The sequence below is a fragment of the Corvus moneduloides genome, chromosome 15, assembly GCF_009650955.1.
Source record: "Corvus moneduloides isolate bCorMon1 chromosome 15, bCorMon1.pri, whole genome shotgun sequence".
NCBI classification, from domain to species: Eukaryota; Metazoa; Chordata; class Aves; order Passeriformes; family Corvidae; genus Corvus; species Corvus moneduloides.
The window spans coordinates 1,192,100-1,204,852 of NC_045490.1; the positions used below are offsets into that span (position 1 = coordinate 1,192,100).

Consider the following 12,753-nt stretch of genomic DNA (forward strand, 5'->3'; position numbering starts at 1 on the left):
AACAGTTCAAGTGTGAGAGCAGCTCGTTCTGGTGGGACAAGACTGGGAGCTTCGCTTTAGGGCTGAAAAGCTGAAGGACGGAGTCGGGTGGATCCCTGCTGTGACGGTGGCACTCCAGCAGAACCGAGATATTTATGGCCTTTTTAATGTATTTGGAGGAAACTCTGCTTTCCCCAGCTTTGCCGGGACAACAGGCGCGCTGGCAGTGTGGTGACTGATTGACCCGAGCAGCCGCTCGGCAGCCGCAGCGCATCGCTCCGGGCCATTCAGCCCTTCCGGGCACCCTGGCTCGCCCTCCGGCCCTGCCGGGGCCCCGCCGCGCTCCCCCCGCAGGGCCGGGCCCGGCGCTCTCCGCCCACCCGCGGGGGCGGCCCGGGCGGCGCTTCCCGGCCCGCGGAAGTGATCCCGGGCAGGGCGAGCCGGGAGGAAGCGCAGATTTCGGACAGACGCGGTCCCCGGAGGAGGCGGCGATCCCGGGCAGAGGCGATCCGGGAGGAAGCGGCGATCCCCGGCGAAGGCGATCCCGGGAGGCAGCAGCGGTGCCGGGCGGCCCCACCATGAAGCTCATCATCCTGGAGAATTACTCTCAGGCCAGCGAGTGGGCGGCCAAGTATATCCGCAACCGCATCGTGCAGTTCGGGCCCGGCCCCGGGCGCTTCTTCACGCTGGGGCTGCCCACAGGTGGGTGCCGGGGGGCGGGCGCGGGGCCGGGGCCGAGCGCGGGCCCTGCCCCGGCTGAGGCGGCCGCTCCCCGCAGGCAGCACTCCCCTGGGCTGCTACAGCAAACTGGTGGAGTATTACCGGAATGGGGACCTCTCCTTCAAGTACGTGAAGACCTTCAACATGGACGAGTACGTGGGTGAGTGCCGCAGCCACCTGGCCTGTCGCCTTTGTCCCTGCCCGGGAGCTGCTGGGCCCTGACCCCGGCAGAGCCTGGCGGTGCCCGCAATCCACCTGTCCAGGTAAGATGGACAACATTGCACAGAGTCACAGCATCAGTTAGGACGGAAAAGACCTCTGAGATCATCGAGTCCAACCTGTGACCCCACACCACCGTGTCAGCTAGACCGTGGCACTGAGCGCCATGTCCAGTCTTTCCTTAAACACCTCCAGGGAATTAGCAAAGGGAATGATGGGGACAGTTTGAAAACCTATGGAAAAAATTTGAAATTCTTGCATAGGTTTGAAAACGTATGGACAAAACTGGCTACTGGGTGTTGCCCAGTATTGCACACACTGTTACAGACACTGCTGTATTTTAGCTGCACTCAGGTAGTGACCAGGTAAGGAGCAGCTTATCACTGCAGGCTCAGTGTGCAGCATTAACGTCCACCTTTGCTCTGGGATTATAAAGGTCCCTTACAAGGTCCAGTGTGTTCCCTGAGTGCCCTCTGGTATCTCCTGCTGAGATAGCAGGGGACTGTTTTCTTTCTGAAGCCATGGTGAAACACTCTCCTCAGAAGAAAAAAAGATCCAAAGGTGAAAAACCTACAGGCTAAATATTTGCTAATTTTGCTAATTTGCTATTTTACCCTGGTCAAGAGGGGTTTTTTCTGTGAATAATCCCAATCAAGCAGCATTAGGGAGTAAGCAATCCAGTGTGGTTTTATAGCATTCAATGGGGGAATATATGCAATAATTGTATAATAATTATTATTTCCCAGGCTTCTACACAGTTTTTTTTAATCATTCACGTTAATATATACTGGGAGGAAGGCTGAAAAGGTGCTGACAGATGAGACAGCACACACCTGCTTTTTGAACATCTGTCGTATAGAATATGGGCACATATCTTACAGGAGCTGATTTTAATTCTGGTATTTAGGGAAATAAAAACAACTCTGAAAGCTGAGGGCATGACAAAGGACACAGAGAGCAGTGCTCTGTCACCAAAGCCACTGCAAGGGTATGGAAGTGCTTTATGTTACAGGTGATAACTGTTCCAGTTGGCCTCAGTCTGCGTGTTCTGTTACCAGGTCTCCCGAGGGATCACCCAGAAAGTTACCATTCCTTCATGTGGAATAACTTCTTCAAGCACATTGACATCTCACCAGAAAATGTCCACATCTTGGATGGAAATGCTCCTGATCTCCAGGCAGAGTGTGATGCATTTGAGGAGAAAATCAAAGCAGCAGGAGGCATCGAGCTCTTTGTTGGAGGTGAGAACCCGAGAGCAGCAGCCTCTAAACCCTGTCCCAAAGCTGTGCCTGTCCTCCCCAGCTCTCATTTATTGTCAGGATTGTTCATTTTCAGTGGATTTGCAGTGAAAGCCACCCCACAGTCCATGGCCCTGGGCACTGTGTCCTGGCAGCCTTGTCTCCCAACATACCACTCCCAGCTTTAGGTCTTTCAGTGCAGTCAGCGAATTGTTCAGGAAATGTTAGCAGGAGAACTGGGAAGGGCTGTGACTGTACAAATATGAAGTGTTATCAATTGTCAGTGCCAATAGGAAACTGCTGGGAGTAGCTTTTCCCACACAAGCTCTTCCCATCAGTTTGCCATAAGGTTCTGCCACCTACTTTGCTTTATTGTTGTCCCAGCACAATCAGGGAATTGTCTGATGCCTTCTGAGGGGGCTCTTGCTGTCGTTCCTACCAGACACAAACCTGAGCAGGAGCAGAGGAATTGCAGGGGTTTTTCTCAGCTCTGTGTTCCCAGGAGCACTGCCTGTCCTTCTCCTGGGAGAGCTGCTGGCTCTGCTCCCTCAGCTGACCCTCTGCTCACGCTGTCCCTTCCCAGGTATTGGCCCCGACGGTCACATCGCCTTCAACGAGCCGGGATCCAGTTTGGTGTCCAGGACACGAGTGAAGACCTTGGCCATGGACACCATACTGGCCAATGCCAGGTTCTTTGATGGTGACCTCTCCAAAGTGCCCACCATGGCTTTGACAGTCGGAGTAGGCACTGTCATGGATGCCAAAGAGGTGAGGAAAAAAGCAGTGGCTTCCTCCAGTCCCTCTGGAGCAGCCAAAGGTTATCCTGTTATGGAGCAGCCACATGTCTTCTAGTGTAGGGTATCCCTGCCACAGAATGCCTGATCCTCCTGTCCTCTTGCATCATGCAACACCATGGAAAGGCTCTTGTTCCATCTCTGCTGGCACTTGTGTTTGTGTAACCCTGCAGCAGGTGTTCCCCACAGGGAGCCAGGAAGGTCTGGGAGGGTGTCTTTGGTTAGGAATCTCACCTGGAGAGTAACTGCAGGAATCAGGTTGAGTTGATGTCACACCAGCCGGTCATGAGAACTGTGTGGGACCACTTTTACTGGAGTCTATTCCTTGGTCTACACTTGTTAAATCTCAGTGTAGAGGTGCCCAAAGGATCATTCCAGCGACCCACCAGGCTGTGATTTCATTGAGAGCTGAAACAGCCAGAGCAGCAGCACACAGAAGTGGCTGTGGGGAGGGTGACAGGGGTGTCCCCATTCTCAGCTCGGCAGGGTGTGGTTGGGCTCTCCCTGAGCCCCTGTGCCTGGCCCTGACTGCCCCTCTCTGTGTCTGGGGGTGCAGGTGATGATCCTGATCACAGGAGCCCACAAAGCCTTTGCTCTGTACAAAGCCATCGAGGACGGTGTCAACCACATGTGGACGGTGTCGGCCTTCCAGCAGCACCCCAACACCGTGTTCGTGTGCGACGAGGATGCCACGCTGGAGCTCAAAGTCAAAACAGTGAAATACTTCAAAGGTGAATGTTTGACCAGGCCAGGCAGCTGCTTTGTTAGATTTTTAGGAGCCACGAGCCGTGCTTTGCAGAGATGTTGCTGTATAATCAACTCCCAAAGGAGTTTGTTCCTTAAATACACCACAGTGGTACAAGTGTGAAGGTAAATGCTTAATGCTTGGTGTGGGGGCAAAGACACAAGGACACCAGTAATGTCTAATTCCATTAGCATCCAATGAATGAGCATTTTCCTTCATCATGTTTACTTAAATTGTCTTTTGACTCTCTCCATCAGGTTTAATGCTGGTTCACAACAAGCTCGTGGAACCCTTGTACAGCATGAAGGAGATGGGAGCAGAGAGGAGCCAGTCCAAGAAGCCATACAGTGATTAATGTGCTGAGGCAGTGCTGAACCAGCTGCTGAAAACAGCTGGGAGAAAAGGGATTTGCTGCAGAAACTGATCTCATATTTGTTCTTAAATTAGCAGAATGATCGTATGGTTCCTTCTCTCCATTAAAGAGACAGATGCCAAACACCTGCCTTAATTAACCAAAGGAGGATGGGATCCAGTGTTCTGTGTTCCACAAACTTCTGCCACCAACTCATTCTCTGAAGGAAATGAAGAATGGAGTTTTTTGATCTGTGAGCTGACTGTAAGCATGGACTGAAGGCTGCAGAACTGAAATGTGAGGATAAATGGAAGCACAATGTTGTAGAAACAAGTGGGTGATCACTGGGGGGTGTATTCCTTGCAATTAGGACAAGTACCTCGTGTTACTCCTTCTCCATGAAACACACTAGAATCCTGGAAAATAGGATTGTCCAGCTGGAGAAGGGAAAGCTCAGAGCAGCACCCACAGCACAAAAGGTCAGCGAGAAGATGGAACCAGGGATAGATGAGAAGGGACAGTGGGGCCTGAGTGGAGACATGATGCTCACACTGGAGAGGATAAAACCCCACTGTGGGAACAGCCAAGCAGTGGGACAGGATCCCCAGGGCTGTGCAGGCTCTGTCCTTAGGAGGTTGCCAAGACCCGACTGGATAAAGCCCTGGCTGAGCCCTCCTTTGAGCCACATGTTGGACTTGAGACCCCTCAGCAGCAGAGGCTCCAGCAGCATCCCCCACACGGGGTCCACGGTGCAGCTCAGGCACCTGAGGATGTCACTGCTGTCACACACAAAGCCCTTGTTCATGTTCAGGCCCAGGCATGACTTGCTCTGCCTGGTGCTCTCCCCACTGAAAAATTTTCCATTTCTCTGAGGAAATGTCAAACCAGCCCCAAAGGAAACACTCTGTTCCTACTGGCTTCAGCTTCTGTTCAATTACAGACACCCCACACAGGTGGACAACAGCCAAGACCCCACCAATTCTGAAATGGGATTCCTGGGATTTCTATCCAATGAGGATATGAGTGGCAAGAAAACTGGGCAACATTTCTTTTCTTCATACAGAAATTTTGTAAACGGTTGATCTGTAATGTAACTTTCTACACTAAATGTCTTTACTTTTTTTAAACGGTGACATTGACTCTATCTGGTGCTCTCACTGTGCCCATGGTACCAAAGCTGTCCTGGAGGCAGTTTGGTGGGAAGAGCTCCTGCTGCTCCCCCCTTCTTTGCCCAGTGTTTGCTGGCAGGTTTTTCTCTGAGGGAAGAGCAGGGCCCTCAGGGTGGGAGGGCACTTTGCATCCACGGAAATCCCAGGAGCAGAACACATCCCGTGCCAGCTCCAGGTGGGAGCTCTGGGCTGTCCCATTCCCAGGAGCACCTGGACACGCCTGTGCTGCCAAATCTGTGCCAGAAGGAAGACAAACAGGGACACAGCTGTGTTTACCATCTTAAAGTGAATTTAGTGCATGTGAAAGGTGCAGGAAGTACAACTCAAACCATACACAATGTACATTTTTCCTACACACTGACCTAGAGCTTAAACTGAGGTGAGATTTGCTCTTCCTTTCATCTTTTTAATCTCTGCCAGTTCCAACAGGGCAGACTCCTCCTCTGCAGAAGGAGCTGAAGCACCACTCATTTTGGCCATGTATCCCAGGATAAATTTATTAACTGTCAGTCAGAACTGAGTGAGCTGTGATGACCCTGAGTTCCTGAGGAGTCTCAGCTCCAGAGCTTTCCATCCAGGCCCTTCTGCTTTTGAACACAGCACATGCAGCTTTAGTTTCCAAATAAACTTTTAGACTGTTCTGCAAATGGAAGAACTTGTAAAAAAATTAGTGGTTCCTTCCAGTAATCACCTTCATACTCACAAAACCACTTGCTGAGATTTTAGGGGAAACAATTCGGTTTCTGGAATAACTTGAAGTGCAAAACCAGTGGAAATAAAGGATCTAGTCCAGAAGCAAAAGTATCAATACTCAAATTTTGTATATGAAGAGTTAGTAAAAAATAAATTACTTCATCGTCTGAGAACACAAGGTAATTGTCAGTATCTTGAAGAATTCAAGTTCATCTCTTCTTGATACTTTTTACCCTCTCACTGGTCACATATTCAGCTCACTGCCTTGGCACTCATCCCTGCCAAAACAAGGACAGGCAACGTGAGGGAATCCAACAGCAACACTGGGAGTCACCAACCTCACAGAAATCCCTGGAAATGGCTGTTGGTCATTTTCTGCCCAAGCCCTCAGGGATGCAAAGGCTCAGGCACAGCAGCCAGCAAGAAGGGTTGGGGATAATCAGCTTTAATGTCATTACAAAGTACCAGTGACAGAGCCAGGAGCTGCTTTGCAGAGATGCACATCAGGAAATTCAGAAAAGCAACAAACTTTGTTGCTGAACACAAAAGAAATTTTCTGTATTGCATCAGAAAACTCCCCCCATCCGAGCAGCTCCAGAGGGAGCACTACAGCTCCACCAAACCACCCCAAACCCACAAGATTCATGATCCAAGGGGATCCAAGGGTCTGCAAGGGTCAGTCTCCCTAAAGGAAACCCCCAAATACTTCCAGGACTTGAGGCTTCAGTTTTGTCTGTTGGCTTTTAAAAAAGTGTATATTTTTCCAATGGTTTTCCAATTTCTGACTTCTTAACTAATGAACATGTTTGTTTGGGTATTCCATGATGCTCCTGATCCCAGGATAGGGAAAAGTCTCCTTTGGTTTTGGCAACAGGCTCTGAGGTGTGAGTGTCCTGCAGTGCAGGGCAGTTACCACTCTTGTATCACACAATGGAAGTGAAAAGCAAACAAAGGACACAAAAAGCATCTGTCTCTGGCTTGTTCACCTTTTGCTGCTGGAGGAAGCTACTGATCATCATCTTCCACTTCCCAGAACTCCCCATCGTCGATGTGCATGGCTTGAAACAATCTGCAAGACAGAAAATCAGTGACACCAGGGCATAAAAAAGTCCAATATGTTAAAAAAGTATCACTCTAAATGCAACAACAGCACAAAAGCAGCAAGTTCCCCTGGTTTTTCCAGGATCACAAACCAATCCGTGCCCTGTGGAATACACAAGGCTGAGAGGCTGCCATTGCCACCCTCCTGTGACCTGCCTGTCACCTGTCTCACAGCAGCACCTCTGTCCCTTGGCTCTTCCCCAAGGGAATGTGAGGCAAATCTGCAGCTCCTTAAAGCAGCTCTTCCCCAAACCCTCGAGCTGTACCTGAGTATTGGCAGGGAAACATTTCCCTGCAGGCTGTGGCAGCACAGGAAAGGTGGGGTCATGACCTGACCAAAAAAATCAGGAATAGGCTCAGAAGACTCCTCCAGAATTTTAAAACCAAGGTTCTTAAAAAGGAAAACCATATCCTGAATCACACCCAATTTTTACTCTTTAGTGCAAATGTTTGAGAGGAGAAACTGTTTTAAACTGTAGCTACAAATTTCAGGTAAAAATCTGGGAGAGACTGTAAGGAAAAGTAGGAAATAGGTGTCCCAGCAGTGGAGGAGGTCCCTGAAGCACCGACCTGTTGAAGCAGGGGGAGGAGGGGTCGTTGAAGTGCCTGTAGGGGTTGGCCCGGGACAGGGAGCCCATGCAGAGCCAGCAGAAGTACTGCATGCACCCTGTGCAGGTCATCTTGTTACAGCCATCCAGTTTCTGGGGGAAAAACCAAGAAATGGTGAGAACAGAACCCTACTGTGGCAGGCTTCAGCCCCTCTCTGCCAACAGCCCTCAGAACCACAGCAGTCAGTGAACACATCCCTCCCAGCTCCATCACACTGATCCCAGCACTGGAAATTGGTTAGAATACCAAAAGTACTGGAAATTAGGACTTTTCTGAAGCTGGATTTATTTCCTGGCTCTAATGGGAACCAGCAGTAGCCTGAAACACCGGGAAAACAAAAGGATTTCTAGAGATCCACAGTCAGCCTGGATCTGTTTAGTGTGGGAGCCTGATCACCAGTCACTGTTTATACTCCAGTCCCTGGGATCCACAAACATCACCTCCTTTTCCATGTCCCACAGACAGAAATAGAAAGTTCTTTTAGTATTTCCTAGAGACTTCCCCTCCCTGGTGAACCTGGAGGCTCCAACCCACCCAGAACTGCCTCCATGGGGGTTATTTTCTGTTCCATGGTTCCCCAGCCTTTCCCTCCACACTCACCTCGATGTGGGTCCCACAGCAAGGACAAGACTTGGAGTTCTTTTCCAGCCATTCCTTACTCTCCATCTCCTCCAGGGCTTTCTGAATCACTCTCTTGCCATAGCGTTGTTCCAAAAATCTTTTAGTTGTCTCATCTGCTTCTAAATACTCATTTCTCAAATCCATTAGTTTCTCTGGGGGGCAAAATCCAACCAAACCAGACAACTTTGGTAAGATATTAGATATAGAAGTCCAGCTAATTGCAGCAAAAAGACTCTCAAAGAAAACTAACATTAATTAAAAAGCAAGAAAACTATTAAAATACATTAAGATGATAATATTAAAACCACTCTTCCCCAAAATTCAGCAGTTTTACACTGCTTTGTTATAAAAAAGATCTGTTGATGGAATTGAATCAATGTAAAATAAACTAAAAATGGGAGTATTTTTTCTGACTGTGTATTTAATGAAATTCTGTCACAAGATTTTGAGGCCAGATAGAGAGAAGCCTCCACCTGATTCCAGTATCAACTGACAATACAAAGTGAGAATATAAAGTAATTCTCCCCCTGCTACAGCCTCTCAGCATTTGACAATCAGCAGTTTAGGCAGCTCCTGAGCTGAGGAGTGTCACCAAAGGAATATTTAGTTGCCAGAAACGGCCCTCCTCCAAATGAATGTTCCTTTCAGAAAGCTCAGGGTGAGGAGCTCCCTTGCTCAACTCTGGGCTTTGCCACCCAAGACTGAGCTGTGCCGGGGTGTGACCGTGGAGCCCAGGGGGAGGGGACTCACCTGCAGTGACCTTGCAGGGGGACACCCCGTGATAAGTCATCTTGCAGAGGGTGCAGAAGGCGTAGTTGCAGCAGGAGCAGATGCCCATGGTGCAGCCGGGCTCCTGCATCACGGGGGTCTGGCAGCCGGGCCGCGGGCAATAAACCACGTCAGCCATCAGGTCCAGGCTGGACTGCAGCAGCAGGCGGTCATAGCGGGCAAACAGCTCCTCCCCAACCAGCTCCTTCACCTGCAAACACAGCCACGTGCAGGGAAGAAATCCTTTACCCAGAGGCACTGAGGCCCTGGCACAGGGTGCCCACAGAAGCTGTGGCTGCCCCTGGATCCCTGGCAGTGTCCCAGACCAGGCTGGACATTGGGGCTTGGAGCAGCCTGGGACAGTGGAAGGTGTCCCTGCCCATGGCAGAGGGTGGAATAGATGAGCTTTAAGGTCCCTTCCAGCCCAGTCTGGGATTCTCTGATTCCTTGCATCTGTAATTCTGAGCCTGCTGCAGCAAAAACCAGCAAGTCAGTGAAAAGGTACCCACAGCTGGGATGAATCCACTCCAGATTCTCCAACAGCTCACAGGGGGTCAGGATCTGCTCCCAGGAAACAGGGACACGACAGGAGGAAATGGCCTCAAGCAGGGCCAGGGGAGGCTCAGGTTGGACACCAGCAGGAATTTTCTCATGGAAAGGGTGCTCAGGCCTTGGCAGGGGCTGCCCGGGGAGGTTTGGAGTGCCCATCCCTGGAGGTGCCCAAGGATGTGGCACTTCACTACATGGTTTACTGGCATGGTGGGACTGGGTCAAAGGCTGGACTTGGTGATCTTGGAGATCTTTTCCAACCTAAATGACTCTGTGACTGCCAGTGCCCACCCTGCAGAGCCACAGCCTGGCTCTGGAATCGGGGTAGGTTACGGAGCTCCACAGCCCCTGTGCACGGGAATTACCTGGCCTGGAGTGGCGACAGAAGAACACTTGGGCTCGGGGCAGTTGAGGCAGTGCACCTGGCCATCCCTGATCTGGATTTCAAAGTAGTCCTTCAGGCAGGCTTTGCAGTACACGTGGCTGCACTCGGTGAAGTGCATGCACTCACTGCCCAGCTTCTCACAGAAGCAGATACTGCACGAGTACATCTTACTGTTAAAGCACTTTCTCCTCTGGGCCTGGTCGAAGTCCAAGATCTCCCTGATCAGACTGGACAAGGACTCCACATCCTGCACAGCCCTGGCATCCATGATTTCCTCCTCAGCTGTGGCAGAGCCTGTGGCACCCCCACAGTCCTTCCCAGCCTCGAGGGGCCCCACTGGTGTCCGGCTCTGCCCCTTCCCCTGAGGGCACATTTTCAGCTCATATGGCGATGAAATATTCAGGTAATTCAGTGTTTCTTCCTTCAGAAACTGCATCCAGGCAAACAGGACCACACAGCCTCGGTTCTCTTCCCACACATTGTCCAAGTGTTTGCAAAGAGCACTGAGCTGGGAAAGAAGAAAGAATTCCTGATTTTGGTAAGTTTGGGTAACTCCTAACTGGGCTCCTCCCCTCCCACAATCCTTAGTGCAAACTTTGATTTCAAATTCAGCAGTTTTTATCCATAAAATGCACATAAAGTAGTTCTCACAGATGCAAGCTTTCCTTCCTCAGAATAGTGACCAAGAGGCAAACGAAGAACCAACCAAGGAGCAACCTCATTGGTTTTTTTTAATTTGCTTAACTGTTAATTATTAATTTACTCAGCTGTCAAAACGTTAAAAATCTTCTGCAAACCTGGGCCTGGGAGAGCCATTTCCCACTGAGGGTGAAGACAGGTGGGGAGGTCGATGGGTAGTCAGGTGGGAGCTCGAAATTCAGCACGAGGGGAGGCAGGAAGCAGACGGAATACTCGAACCTGCTGCTCTGGAGGCTCTCTGTGGAACTGCCTGAGCCAGGGCCCACCGAGGCAGTTGGAGAAATAACAGGAAAATGAAAACAAACAGCTGCTGTTTCTGACAGCACCCAATGTCTGTTAACTTGATACATTTCTGGGGTTAAAATTATTCGTTCAACCCTAAATAACAAAACTCTCAGCGCAGTAAAATGTCACGGGGTTGGAGCTCTGTGATTAAAGCAGTTAAACAGCAGCACTGTGAAATGTCAGATCCTGCACAAACCAGAAGCCTGGAAACACATATCCTCAGGGGAATAAAAACCCAATAAATGAACTTAATTGTTCTGAAGAAGTGCTGTTACTCATCTGTGATTTTGAAGTTTACTAAGGAAGTTCTGTGTATGAGGATTAAACTGCTCAAACACAATCCCCAACAAGCACAGCGCAAGGTGAGCCACAGCTTTGTCCAGTCACTGTTCCCTCAGGTCACACCTGAGCTTGGTAAAGCCTCTCTTGGGACAACACAAAACACCTCAACTCACCCCTCACAAAAATTTTGAAGTCTTGAGGCAACTCCAGACAAATTCTTGTTTCTCCTCCTTGGGCAGACTCTGCTCTCTTGAACTCATCCTCATCATAGATGCTGGCCAGAGCCAGCAGCTCATCCTCCTGAGCCTCCTTGTCCTCTGAAGACATTTAACTTTTCTGTGGAGTTACCACCACTCTGCAACATCAACCAAGTTAATGCATCCAATTCAAATTATCAATTTGAGGCACCTATTTTATAGCATAGTAAGCTTTAGAAAAACCCAAGTAATCAATCTAAAACAATGAGAAATATAATTAAGGTCTTTTACAGGTTGAAAAAAATATTGGTAGCTTTATAAAATTAAAAAAAAGAAAAAGAAACCAACAGAATAAAGAAAGCAAACTATGTGTTAGTAGGTAAAGACAGCTGTAAGGGAGGAAATAATGAAATATGGAGATGACACAAGTCACACAGGGACATTTCATTGATGTTTGAAAGAAAACAGCCCCCCAAAATACGTGAGAAATGAATTAGTAACAGTAGCTCTTGTCCAGTGTTCTAATGCAAACAGGGAAACAGTCCCATTTGTAATTGAAAATATCAGAAAAAGGTTCAAATCCTGCACAGGCATCTTGTAGATGCGCTCGTGGAGCATCTCAGCTCTACATTTAGGGAAATAAATCCAGTCTGATGAGTTACCTTTCGAGTCAGAGCAGCGCAGAGGCAGAGCCGAGGAGCCGCTCTCTGACCATCCCTGCAGGGCCGCAGTCTTCTCCTCCCTCAAGGCACGGGCACGGCGCTGCCGAGGGGAAACAGCCGCGGCGCTGGCACCGGCCCGGGGCTGCTGCGGACAAACAACACCACCACCACCGCCACAGGCTCCCGGTTAAAGTCCCCTCAGCGCTCCGTGCCCGACTGCTCGCTCACGGCTTGGGGCTCGTTTCCAGCCGCCGGAGCAGGGACCGAGCTGCGGGGCCGGGCTGGGCCGGGGTCCCCGCGGCGATGGGTCCGGAACGACCCCCGGGCTGCAGGCCCAGCCCCGCCGTTGTTATGGCGGCTCCGGCCGCTGCCCCCGCTGTGCCCCGGCCCGGCGGCCCCGGGCAGAGAGCCCGGCCCGGCCTCACCCGCTCCTCCTCACCCGCTCCTCACCGGGGCAGCCGCGGCCGGGCCGAGCGGGCCGGGAACAGCGAGGGGGGCCGGCGCTGCCCCTCGCAGAGCGGCGGCGGGGAGGGACGGGAAGGGAAGGGACGGGAAGGGAAGGGACGGGAAGCGCTGGCGGGCGGAGGAGGCGCCGGTCCGGCCCCGCAGCTCCCCCGGCGGCCGGGAGGGCCGGGCCGGGCCAGTCCGGGCTGCTCAGGGCCCGCCTCCAGCAGCGGTGCTCGGGC

The 12,753-nt window shown here is 50.9% G+C and overlaps 2 protein-coding genes across 5 annotated transcripts; one reads left to right on the plus strand and one right to left on the minus strand.

The window, feature by feature from the left end:
• Positions 1-377: 377 nt before the first annotated feature.
• On the plus strand, positions 378-5,180 carry GNPDA1 (glucosamine-6-phosphate deaminase 1). Its single transcript, XM_032125414.1, has 6 exons — positions 378-681; positions 758-859; positions 1,977-2,159; positions 2,740-2,924; positions 3,507-3,681; positions 3,953-5,180. The coding sequence occupies exons 1-6, from the start codon at positions 558-560 to the stop codon at positions 4,048-4,050; spliced, it is 867 nt and encodes a 288-aa protein (XP_031981305.1). The 5' UTR covers positions 378-557; the 3' UTR covers positions 4,051-5,180.
• A 307-nt stretch (positions 5,181-5,487) lies between these two features.
• RNF14 (ring finger protein 14) lies at positions 5,488-12,600 on the minus strand. 4 transcript variants are annotated; one of them, XM_032125412.1, is made up of 9 exons: positions 12,068-12,465; positions 11,382-11,563; positions 10,740-10,891; positions 9,923-10,450; positions 8,991-9,219; positions 8,220-8,392; positions 7,581-7,711; positions 6,896-6,978; positions 5,488-6,187 (listed from the first exon to the last, which is right to left on the minus strand). In XM_032125412.1, the coding sequence occupies exons 2-8, from the start codon at positions 11,533-11,535 to the stop codon at positions 6,915-6,917; spliced, it is 1,431 nt and encodes a 476-aa protein (XP_031981303.1). In that variant the 5' UTR covers positions 11,536-11,563; positions 12,068-12,465; the 3' UTR covers positions 5,488-6,187; positions 6,896-6,914. The 4 variants fall into 4 exon arrangements, with proteins under 4 accessions (XP_031981303.1, XP_031981302.1, XP_031981301.1 ...); XM_032125411.1 differs by adding an exon at positions 12,518-12,600 and having other exon boundaries at positions 5,700-6,978; positions 12,068-12,212; XM_032125410.1 differs by having other exon boundaries at positions 5,700-6,978.
• Between the last annotated feature and the right edge of the window lie 153 nt (positions 12,601-12,753).

What these genes read in the sequence shown, in the direction of transcription:
- RNF14 (XM_032125412.1), bottom strand. Translation starts at nt 11,535, where the DNA reads ATGTCTTCAGAGGACAAGGAGGCTCAGGAGGATGAGCTGCTGGCTCTG. An exon ending in CTTCAAAATTTTTGTGAGGG is followed by an intron (nt 10,892 to 11,381) that starts GTGAGTTGAGGT and finishes GCCCTGGCTCAG; the next exon opens with GCAGTTCCACAGAGAGCCTC. An exon ending in CCCCTGCAAGGTCACTGCAG is followed by an intron (nt 8,393 to 8,990) that starts GTGAGTCCCCTC and finishes TTTGCCCCCCAG; the next exon opens with AGAAACTAATGGATTTGAGA.
- GNPDA1 (XM_032125414.1), top strand. Translation starts at nt 558, where the DNA reads ATGAAGCTCATCATCCTGGAGAATTACTCTCAGGCCAGCGAGTGGGCG. An exon ending in CTGTCATGGATGCCAAAGAG is followed by an intron (nt 2,925 to 3,506) that starts GTGAGGAAAAAA and finishes CTGGGGGTGCAG; the next exon opens with GTGATGATCCTGATCACAGG. An exon ending in AACAGTGAAATACTTCAAAG is followed by an intron (nt 3,682 to 3,952) that starts GTGAATGTTTGA and finishes TCTCTCCATCAG; the next exon opens with GTTTAATGCTGGTTCACAAC.